The sequence below is a fragment of the Neoarius graeffei genome, chromosome 13 (genome assembly GCF_027579695.1).
Source record: "Neoarius graeffei isolate fNeoGra1 chromosome 13, fNeoGra1.pri, whole genome shotgun sequence".
NCBI classification, from domain to species: domain Eukaryota; kingdom Metazoa; phylum Chordata; class Actinopteri; order Siluriformes; family Ariidae; genus Neoarius; species Neoarius graeffei.
The window spans coordinates 24,198,886-24,211,195 of NC_083581.1; the positions used below are offsets into that span (position 1 = coordinate 24,198,886).

The following is a 12,310-nucleotide window of genomic DNA, read 5'->3' on the forward strand; positions in this document are numbered from 1 at the left end:
ACGGCATGATGAAGGGTGCCAAACCGAAAAGGCAGAAAACGATTGCATCGTTTTTTCAAAAAACAACGTCTGTAAGTAAACTGTGCCTTACTTTATCATGTCACCTTGCAATTTTTTGATAGTCTGTTCAAAGTAATGTCGTAGTGAAAGTAAAATCGTACGGAGTAGAGATGCCTTTCTGGTAGCCTCCTTCTTTCGGTGGTAGCCTGTAGATACAGTGCTCAGAAGGTAGTTTTAATGTTTAATCTGGTGTTCCCTGCCATAATTTCAGCGAGCATATTGTTTCATAAGGAAACTTTGCGAAGAGTTGTTGACTGACTGCCGCTCACGCAACACACAGGCATAGTTAGAAAGTCAAAAGATGTTGACAACACATGTTGGGGGTGGGGTTGGGGTTGGTTTGCTGGCAGCTTTGTCCCCCCCAGTTCAAAAAACGTATCTGCGCCCCTGGTCTTAGCACTTTAAAAGTCTGGAACTGTACCGGTGGCATGAACACCATTCTTTTAAAAGATATTCCCTCAATTGGTGTTTTCATGATGATGGTGCAGAGCTGTCCAAAAATCCCCCATAGGTTGAGCTCTTGTGGTCTAGAGGCGGTGGTGGCTCAATGGTTAAAGCTCTGGATTATTGAGCAGCAGGTTAGCAGTTCAAATCCCAGCACCACCAAGCTGCCACTATTAAGCCCTTAACCCAGCCTGTTCCAGGGGCACTGTATCATAGCTAACCTTGTGCTCCAACCATAACCTTTATGTGACAAATGAAGGTTTCTTCTTCATCATTTGGTGACTGTGATGACCATAGCTATGATTTACACCATTTTCATACTCATAAACCATTCATTGAGCTCTGATGCAATGAAAATAAGGTGTGGCATCATCCTAGAGGAGATTCTACCATGAGGATAGAAATGTTTCATCAAAGGTGATCAGTCAGAAGTACTGATTTGCAGTGACTCTTCCATCTAAGGGAAAAGTTAGTTAGTTAGTTAGTTAGTTAGTTATGGTTGTCTGTCAGCTTGACGGCACCCTCTCCCATCTCATCTGTCGTATGCTCTGGTATGACTCAGCAGTCCTGTTCTAGTTTGGAAGGACCTCTGGCAGATGTTGCAGCTGTGTCTGCGTTGCTGGTGGGATCTTGGCGCCATTGGTGTCTCACCATTCAAATGCGATCCCTCCTGTCGCATCTCACGTTCTCTAGTTTCAGAACCCCTTGTTTGATGGTCTGTCGCCAAGTTAGCCGGTCTTCAACAAGATCTTGCAATTGGCGTGGGTCAGTACTGTATGATTTTAGGGTTCTTTCCAGGTGGTCTTTGTAACATTTTTTTCTGTCCACTGGCTGATCAACTGCCTTCTGCAAGTTCGTTGAACAGTATTTTTTGGGGTAGACAATTATCTGGCATCCTGATTACATGTCTCACCCATCTGAGAAATTGTCTTGTGATCTGCGCCTCTATACCGTCACACTTTGTTCTCTGCAAGATCTCATTATATGGTATTCTGTCCTTCCAAGTTACTCTGAAGATTCTTTGGAGGCTACAGATGTGACAAGCCTCTCGCGCTCTTATATGCCGCCTGTATGGGGCCCAGGTTTCACATCTGTGTAGCAGCGAGACCCGAAATCACCCCACAACATAACAGTCTCACTGGTTTTTCCATTAATTTGTTAGCTGTTTGTAAATAAACTTGTCGTGTAAATGTGTTTATCTGTTATGACCAGTAAGTCAGTATCCTGTACAACAAATAAGAGTTATAGTAGGTATTGTAGGTTCAGCAATATAGGTAAATACAGACTAACAGATTTGTTAACAGGTTTGTCTCGGCGGTGTTTTAATACTGTATACTGTCAATGTTCCTTTAACAAGTGTGTCAGGTCCTGATCTTTCTCATGACAGGTGAAGGCGGATGATGTTTTTTCACATTTGTCTGTCAATACCACAGCCTCCAGTGTTGTCTAATACAATCAAAATGGCAATGGGAGATCATATCTCTATACTCAACTGCTTCCTCTGACTCACCTGAAGGTAACAGTAAACATGTTTATCCTGTGAAGTTTAATGGCATTCTTCAGTGAGTTGGACATTAAAGGTAAAAGAGACTGATTTAAGCTCAAAGATATTGAATGGGTTGAGAAAATTGGGAATTTCCCAAAAAAGAGTGAAAGTCTAACAGATAACCTTCTTCTATTCCAAGTTTCTTTAAAAACGTCCATAAACATAATAATGCATCAGCAATAGGTGCTTAGATTTCATAATTATTTACATATGCCAAACTAGCATGTATCTCAAGAAAATAAATGAATGAATTATATGTTTTTTATATTTAAAAAATCCCCAGAAACAACAGCCAAATAAGCATTCCAGTGGGATTATTCATGAGTCAGTAATCATTTTAATTGTATTTATTTTATTTTTTTTTCATCGATTCTGGGAAACCCCTTCTACGGTTGAAAATGAGACACATATGGCTCAAATGAGTCAGCAGGAGATGGGGGGGATTCCAAAGATGTTGCCAGGTTAAATCAACTTCTCAAGATTGGTTTTATGATCAACTTGCTCCGTTTCACTCACGACAGGTGACGACCACTGTTTTCTTATTGTTTTTGTTTGTTCCAAAGCTCCTTTTACAGGAGCTCGATTTTTTTCCTCTAATATAATGCAGCATGGAGGTTTTTAGGGGAAGGAAGTCCAGCTTTGGCGTAGTCCCTGGCTCAGTGAGTACAACAACATCAGTAGAAGTCCAAAAAAAAAAAAAAAGAGTGCAGGCCAAAGACAGCTGTCTTCCATTCAGGGGGATTTCAGAGGCATACTGTTCCAGATTATTTTGTCATCCAGAGAAACCCTCCAAAACAAAGGCAATCCCTCGTTGAGCTTTTGCTTTCTACAAAATTAGCCATTGCCGTCCAGCAAAATTATGCAGGAGGGAACCCCAGACGATATTTTGCTACGTATACATGAGGGTGAAAGAGTTCCTGTTGAAGCAGACCCCAGAGGGCTCATGTCTAAACGTCTCAAAGCTGCCCTTGTATTGAACAGACGGCCTCTGGATTCTCTGAGTCACAGACTAAGCACCTGACCGTAGACCTGTATCCTCAAACACCTCAGAGACCCATAAACAAAATCTAGTCAGAAGCCAGACAACAAACAGAAACTACATGACGCACTTTGGATGCATGCAGACCAGGCAGCGAGTTTAGGAATTTTTGAAGGAAAACAAGCATGGTATGAGTAATGCGTGCAAAAATATGCAATAACAAAAGCAGCACTGTGTGCTTTCGAAATTCATCATTTGCCCTCAATAAGAGGTTTAGTGTTAGGCATGTACTGCATTTCACTTGACCTGTTATGTCCAAACAGAGCTGCCACTAACACCCTGTCTAAAGCTATCATATCTCAGATGAAGGGCAAAGCAGCATTCAGTAATCCAGCTGTTTCTCATAGACAGAGCATGTCATGCATGATGGACCAGCGTGTGTGTGCGTAATAATAACGGGGCACCTGCAGATAACAAGCACCATCACTCATATACGATGAAAACACTTTATAAGCCGAGCTAGTTAGCGATTGATTGATTGATTGATTGATTGATTGATTGATTGATTGATTGATTGATTGATTGATTGATTGATTGATTGATTGGCTGCACTAAGCACATTTAATATTCATTAAAGTGATTCTTGGGTTGGATGGCACGTTTGTGCGCAAGTCTGTATTGTATCAGAAATCTAAATGTCATGCAAATGTGAGTGAGGAAGATTAGAAAAGGTCATGATTCAAATGTCATTCCTGCACACTGATATGTGAAACTGAGCTTGAAGGCAAGTTTAAGAATTTCTTTCTCGATAACTGAGCAGCGACTCTGACTTCAGCTGTTTAATTGTGATTAATAACAGAAATTAGACATCAGCGTATAACTCTGGGCATGCGAGAATATTTGTTGTCATAATGTTCACAGTGAAGCCACATATAGTTTTCGATGTGTAAGGGTGTTACTTGTAAGCCTGTTAGTGAAGTATGGATAAACGAGTGTGCATCGTTCTACAGTTCAATTCAGGTCAATTTCATTTGTATCACACTTTTAACAAAAGCAGTTTTATAGAAATATATAAATTACAGATATACAGTTTACATATATGGATTTATGAATGTATGAGGTGACGGTGGTGAGGAAAAACTCCCTGAGACGACGTGAGGAAGGAACCTGGAGAGGAACCAGACTCAAAAGGGAACCCATGCTCATCTGGTTGACACCGGATAGTGTGGTTTATAAATAACTCGCTTCTATAAGTGTGTCCTATAGAGTCACAATGTGCAATTGTGCAACCAGGAAATTCATTATAGTTTTAACATGAAGTCTATTTTGTTGACGTTATCAACGGTTCACTGATGGAGACCTGAATGCAGAATAAAACAGTTTCTGTATTGATGTCATACGGTATCCGATGGACATCCTTTATCCTCTGGTAAACGATACGTCTCGAGCTTCCCTTGCAGATGCAGATTTATGATTTAATGAACTTCCTACCTTTCTGGATCTAGCTACGTGTAACTTTCAATTTACAAATAGGTGACAAATTAAAAGGGACTGAGTTCAGTGCACGCTGGCATACAGTACCAGTCAAAAGTTTGTACACCCTTCCTCTACTTATTCATAGGTTTTTCTGTATTTTAACTATTTTCTACAATACTCAAGACATCAAAACTATGAAATAACATCTGGAACACATATGGAATTACGTGTTTTAAAAAAACAAAATGTTTCACATTTTAGATTCTTCAGCGTATCCAGTGTTTACCTTGATGACGCTTTGCCTCATCAAAAGTTAATTAGTGGATGACTTTCTTGCTTCTTAACGCATTTGAGATCAAACAGTAAATAGTAAAAAATAAAAAATACCCTATTCAATAGCTGTATTCCACACAACTATAGTAATCCATATCATATCATATCAAGATCCGCTCAACTAAGTAAAGAGAAATGACATCCATCCTTACTTTAAGACATGAAGTGTTTTTTAAATAATACATCTCATCTCATTATCTTTAGCCGCTTTATCCTGTTCTACAGGGTCGCAGGCAAGCTGGAGCCTATCCCAGCTGACTACGGGCGAAAGGCGGGGTACACCCTGGACAAGTCGCCAGGTCATCACAGGGCTGACACATAGACACAGACAACCATTCACACTCACATTCACACCTACGGTCAATTTAGAGTCACCAGTTAACCTAACCTGCATGTCTTTGGACTGTGAGGGAAACCAGAGCACCCGGAGGAAACCCACGCAGACACGGGGAGAACATGCAAACTCCGCACAGAAAGGCCCTCGCCGGCCACGGGGCTCGAACCCGGACCTTCTTGCTGTGAGGCGACAGCGCTAACCACTACACCACCATGCCGCCCCTTAAATAATACAAATAATTAAAAAAACACAACAACAACAAGTGTGTCCAAATCTTGGACTGGTCCTGTAGGTTCTACAAGTCAAAACACCATAACAGAGCCACCGTTTTGTTTTGTTTTGTTTTTCCTTTAATTTGTCACCTATTTGTAGTAAGATTCCTCAGATCCATGGAACAAGGAAACTTACTAAATGTTAATCATTGTTTTCTGTTGAATTGGGTATATGATGCAATAATACAGCATCCCTTCCCACACCATGTGGCGCATAGTGCGGCGCCAATCTCCGTAGCCCTTGGCCTCTCACGTAGCTAGGGTTACAGTGGGGGGCTAGTCCTCTGGTAACCATGAGAGTTTGACTCCCCACTCGCATCTGTATTGCAGCGTGCCTTGCCAGACAGCAGTAGGTACCATTTTTATGATGGTCTTTGGTACCGGTATGACCCGACTGTGAGTAGAACTCGCGATCGAGAGGCGGACACGCTAACCACTAGGCCAACTCGCGGTTTACAAGAATACAGCATGACTAGTGCTAAATGTTTACTTTGAGAAACAATACGACTCCAATATGACAAATGTCCTTGTGAAAAATTTGCACTTATCCATATTGTGATTAAATGAGACTCAGTAGTGCGGTATGGGTCGAGGCTTTACTTTAAAGTCTTATTTGTTTCATCAATGATACGGATTTCTGCTATTTAAGTGATTTAAATGTGTGTTAGAGCCAGTCTTTATAAAATTACTCCTCAGCCTTTATGGTCAGATTCTTTACAAGTCAAAAATCATAAACGCGACGTGTTCACAAAAACTTTGGGCAAGCTGTTTAAACGCAAACGAAAACAATAAAGTGAAAACGTGACTTATAGAGTATTCATAGTTTAAATGCAACATTAAGATGAGTGTATCTTCCTGTTTTTAAATGACATTACATTAAGATTTTTGAAAGGTCATGAACTCACCATGGGTCTTTTCTGTAAATACAACTTTTGAGTCAGCACTGAAATTCTGCCCAGTCAGGATCATCTGCTGACCTCCGAGCACTGAACAGCCGTCCATGTCCTGCTTTTCCACCATGGGCAGCTCGTGTGCAGATCTTTGGGCTGTGAGAAGGTACAAATTTTAGATGGTTCAAACAACCAAGACACAAGATGACTCTAAAACAGTGGAGACCGTGACCTCTGGATAAGCCAGGGCCTGCGTCTGCTGAATAATTACAGTCCATTCTGAGCCCATATTCTGTCACTGTCACTGATCTGATCCCATTGGGTTCTGACTGAATTTTCATACAACATCAAGAACATGAATTCATCTCAGGATAAAGTATAAAGTACAACAGGAAGCTTGAGGAAAAGATACACAGTGACAAGACTTAATGACAAAGAGCAAAAACTCCTACGCAACAATGCCTTTCCCTTTCTGCAAGCACGTCGAGATTCTGCACTGTTTCCTGGCTGTCACGTTAAACAACACCAAATCAATTCCTAATAGCTGCGACAACTTGCTCTTATTTGTTCAGTGACAAAAGCAAAGCTGTTAACTGCTGAAACTATGCAACCATGAAGCAGCTTCTCCTGGCTTATCATCTCACCACTCCGATTCAATATCCCTTGAAGCAAATTCAACCAAATCCCAGTGACCTTTGGACAGATGTGCAAGGCGCACTATGATCTGAGTCAGTCAGGTGAATAATACTTAGGAAACAGGGCTCGTAAATAATGTAGTGACGGCTGGCCTGGACAGGAGCACTGGGCAAACAGCACACTGTGTTATCTGGTTTTGTTGATTTCCTATTCATGAGCCTTGGGTTTTGCATCCTCTTTCTGCTCACTCTCTCTCTCTCTGTCCCTCTTTCTTCCTCTATTTTTTTTTTCTAGGACTGAGTGAAATCAGAGGACAGCAAACATATTTTTCAATGCCTATGAAGCGTGCCTGGGAGGGAGAAGCCCGGTGTACTCTGACATTTTGTTTTCACATCAATTCCAACAAAAACACAAGGAGGAAACATGCTAGCCAGATCCTGTCTTTCCTTCATTGACACAGGATGCTAGAAACGACAAAATAACACATTTTAAGGGGTATATTATACATACTGTATATATGGATATTAATATAAATAACAGAATCCACAAAAATCTAGGATAGCAAAGTAAATATTTTTCTGCATATGAACTTTCCATGCTAATGCTAATAATGTTTATAGCACATTAACTGAAGCACAGAAGCCCAGTGTATGAAGACCCACTGCTCCTCCAGCACGCCAGTGTGGTCAACATTATACACCTCAATCAATGCTACAGTGGTGCTTGAAAGTTTGTGAACCCTTTAGAATTTTCTATATTTCTGCATAAATATGACCTTAAACATCATCAGATTTTCACACAAGTCGTAAAAGTAGATAAAGAGAACCCAGTTAAACAAATGAGACAAAAATATTACATTTGGTCATTTATTTATTGAGGAAAATGATCCAATATTACATATCTGTGAGTGGCAAAAGTATGTGAACCTCTAGGATTAGCAGTTAATTTGAAGGTGAAATTAGAGTCGGGTGTTTTCAATCAATGGGATGACAATCAGGTGTGAGTGGGCACCCTGTTTTATTTAAAGAACAGGGATCTATCAAAGTCTGATCTTCACAACACGTTTGTGGAAGTGTATCATAGCACGAACAAAGGAGATTTCTGAGGACCTCAGAAAAAGCGTTGTTGATGCTCATCAGGCTGGAAAAGGTTACAAAACCATCTCTAAAGAGTTTGGACTCCACCAATCCACAGTCAGACAGACTGTGCACAAATGGAGGAAATTCAAGACCGTTGTTACCCTCCCCAGAAGTGGTCGACCAACAAAGATCACTCCAAGAGCAAGGCGTGTAATAGTCGGCGAGGTCACAAAGGACCCCAGGGTAACTTTTAAGCAACTGAAGGCCTCTCTCACATTGGCTAATGTTAATGTTCATGAGTCCACCATCAGGAGAACACTGAACAACAATGGTGTGCATGGCAGGACTGCAAGGAAAAAGCCACTGATCTCAAAAAAAAACAAAACATTGCTGCTTGTCTGCAGTTTGCTAAAGATCACGTGGACAAGCCAGAAGGCTATTGGAAAAATGTTTTGTGGACGGATGAGACCAAAATAGAACTTTTTGGTTTAAATGAGAAGCGTTATGTTTGGAGAAAGGAAAACGCTGCATTCTAGCATAAGAACCTTATCCCATCTGTGAAACATGGTGGTGGTAGTATCATGTTTTGGGCCTGTTTTGCTGCATCTGGGCCTAGATGGCTTGCCATCATTGATGGACCAATGAATTCTGAATTATACCAGTGAATTCTAAAGGAAAAATGTCAGGACATCTGTCCATGAACTGAATCCCAAGAGAAGGTGGGTCATGCAGCAAGACAACGACCCTAAGCACACAAGTCGTTCTACCAAAGAATGGTTAAAGAAGAATAAAGTTAATGTTTTGGAATGGCCAAGTCAAAGTCCTGACCTTAATCCAATCGAAATGTTATGGAAGGACCTGAAGCAAGCAGTTCACGTGAGGAAACCCACCAACATCCCAGAGTTGAAGCTGTTCTGTACGGAGGAATGGGCTAAAATTCCTCCAAGCCGGTGTGCAGGACTGTTCAACAGTTACCAGAAACATTTGGTTGCAGTTATTGCTGCACAAGGGGGTCACACCAGATACTGAAAGCAAAGGTGCACATACTTTTGCCACTCACAGATATGTAATATTGGATCATTTTCCTCAATAAATAAATGATCAAGTATAATATTTTTGTCTCATTTGTTTAACTGGGTTCTCTTTATCTACTTTTAGGACTTGTGTGAAAATCTGATGATGTTTTAGGTCATATTTATGCAGAAATATAGAAAATTCTAAAGGGTTCACAAACTTTCAAGCTCCACTGTACAGTTATCAAAAGAGGAAGTGGAATTATATTCCAAAATAAACAGGTTATTATTATTATTATTATTATTATTATTAAAAAGTCATTTCACTCACAACACTCAATAGGATGAGAGGCCACTTGCAGAGACACGTATTGACCCCCTGGCTGAGGAATGTGGATGCGAAACACCAGCCGTACACGGGTGTTCTTCCGCCCGATGTCCGTCTCGCCTTTCCGCAGCTCTATATCGGCATTCCTGAGCTTCAGAATCCCGGCACAGTCAATTCTAGGTACGAGTCATCAACAGTGATTAACTGATATCACGATCATCCATGAATTTAGATTAAAAACATAATTAACGCATATGAGGGTACTTCAAAAAGTCCTCGGCTTCACTCAGAAACAAGGGGCGTGACTCCCATTTTGGGGAGTAACTGTATACGATAAAGCCTTAAATCACGGTCCACAAAAACTCAACTGAAAGAAGCAATCAGAGAAAAAAGAAGAGGGGAAACTTTGAGCTGTTGCTCCAGGACAATGCACCCATCCACAAAGCACAGGAGGCAGTGACAGAGGCAGCTTTGAACTGTTGCCCTATGCACCTTACTCACCTGACCTGGCACCGTCTGACTTCCATCTGTTTCCCAACTGACTCACGTGGTCACCATTTTCAGAGTGATGATGAACATGAAGTCATCGATGCTGTTGAGGAGGATCTGGAGGTTCAAGATGTGACCTTCTTCCATGAAGGGATGGTGAAGCTTGAACATCAGTGGACCAAGTTTAAAGGACTGAAGTTAAAGGAGACGATGTTGAAAAAAAGTTCAAGAAAAGTCTTTCTCCTGTGACGTTTTCTGGGTGAGGCCGAGAACTTTTTGAAGCACCCTCTTAAACGTGTTCTCTTTTCATGCTCTGTGAACCCCAAAATTCCCTCTAACAGGGTTTTAGATTGATGGTGTTCCTAGATTTTGAAGCAGCATAAGAAAAATTTTTATTTGTTCTGCGATAAATTTCTGGTGCAAATATAATCGGTCAGTATATAAGCACTGAATTTCTTTCAGAATTCCTAGAAGATGATTCAAAAAGAAAAACAGCTGAGGGAAGGACGTTTATTTTGGGAATGCTATCAGTCTCAAGTTCACCTGATCCGATTTCCATGGCATTTAAGACTGTTTGTCTTATAGTGAACATTTTCTCTCTGACATTTACCACTTTGGGTTGTTTTACAATCAGGGTACAAAGTCTGTGTCACAGGGGTCCAAAATTCAAATTGATTCAAACTGGTTCTTGTACCAGCTTTTAAGTGAAGGACAAGTTAAAGAACAGATTTCAGGTAATTTTTTGACATGTGTGTATGGTAGTTTTGTGTAATCTGCTACAAGATGGGAGAAACAAATGAAGTGATTCTCGGAGAGGACATTTTTTTTTTTGACAATTCAGAATCCACTACTTCCATAGTGCTTTTAAATATAAGGCTGTAAGCTTTGTGTTAGTTGTCGCTAATATTTATGTCCCAATATCTTGACCACATTTTAGGATGAAAATAATCATTTTAGATATGTTATTCATTCTCATCTCCTCTAGCCGCTTTATCCTGTTCTACAGGGTCGCAGGCAAGCTGGAGCCTATCCCAGCTGACTACGGGCGAAAGGCGGGGTACACCCTGGACAAGTCGCCAGATCATCACAGGGCTGACACATAGACACAGACAACCATTCACACTCACATTCACACCTACGGTCAATTTAGAGTCACCAGTTAACCTAACCTGCATGTCTTTGGACTGTGGGGGAAACCGGGGCACCCGGAGGAAACCCACGCGGACACGGGGAGAACATGCAAACTCCGCACAGAAAGGCCCTCGCCGGCCACGGGGCTCGAACCCGGACCTTCTTGCTGTGAGGCGACAGCGCTAACCACTACACCACCGTGCCGCCCAGATATGTTATTTTATATTGAAAAATTAGCTGTCTCGGAGAGGACATTTTTTTGACACAATTACATACTAATTTGATCAAAATAGTCTGAAAACTTACTGGCATTCAACATTAAAACTTAACTATGTTTCCAATGATACGGAACCAAATATTTGTTTTATGGTATAAAGAATGATTTAAGTGCATCCCTTTTGGAGCTACCTGTGGTCAAAAAAGCACTTTTTCTAAATGACACGAGTAATTTTGCTAAATATGACATATATTGCCGTACATTCACCAAAAATAACGTTATCACCAAATTTTTTTTGCATGGTAAATAGAGCTATCACAGGGCTACAATAAACAACCAAGTTTATTTAGTCAAGCCTTTTGATATTGAAGATAAGAAGTGTTAAATGTGATTTTTAGCTTGCGTACCCTGATTGTAAAGAGCAGTGGTTAAACTGTCAAATAAATAGATTTATTTCATGAAACTTTATTTATTTTCCCTGATACAATACATTACGTCTGAGTTGACTTTGTGCTTGGGCCCTTAAATATAATAACTTAATAAAGGTAATGCAACATTGTAATTTCCACCACTGTCATGGACCCCAATGGATTAGTTTTCACTTTAATACCAAAGCTTAGTCTTAGCAAAAGCTTAGGTATACATTAAAAAAGTCAGTTTGGACTTTGGGATATGAGCTGCATGTACACTCACTGGCCACTTTAATAGGAATTTATTCTTGATTCTAATATTCCTGTTCTTGGCTGCAGGACTGGAACCCAACGTGGTCTTGTGTCGCATGCTAAGATGCTTTCCTGCTCACCATGGTTGTAAAGAGTGATTATATGAGTTACTATATCCTTCCTGGCAACAAAGTTCAAACCAATCTGGCCGTTTTCCTCCGACCTCTCTTATCAACGAGGCGTTTGTTTCCACCCACAGAACTACCGCTCACTCACTCAGTGTTTTTTTGTTTTTCGCACCATTCTGTGTAAACTCTCGAGACTGTTGTGTGTGAAAACCCCAGGAGATCAGCAGTTTCTGAAATACTCAAACCAGTCCATCTGACTCAAACCAACACCCATGCCACAGTGAAAGAAA

At 40.7% G+C, this 12,310-nt stretch overlaps 2 protein-coding genes across 5 annotated transcripts in view; both read right to left on the reverse strand.

Moving 5' to 3' along the window:
* src (v-src avian sarcoma (Schmidt-Ruppin A-2) viral oncogene homolog) overlaps positions 1-12,310 on the reverse strand; it is a 409,402-nt gene that overhangs the window by 295,409 nt on the left and 101,683 nt on the right. The gene's annotated exons all lie outside the window — the stretch shown is intronic.
* Positions 1-12,310, reverse strand: part of nfatc2a (nuclear factor of activated T cells 2a) — a 46,928-nt gene that overhangs the window by 16,586 nt on the left and 18,032 nt on the right. For all 4 annotated transcript variants that reach the window (XM_060937370.1, XM_060937369.1, XM_060937368.1 and 1 more), the window contains exons 5-6: positions 9,397-9,569; positions 6,353-6,493 (exon numbers count right to left, since the gene is read on the reverse strand). In XM_060937370.1, coding sequence (XP_060793353.1) covers positions 6,353-6,493; positions 9,397-9,569 — 314 coding nt within the window. The remainder of the gene's footprint in view (positions 1-6,352; positions 6,494-9,396; positions 9,570-12,310) is intronic.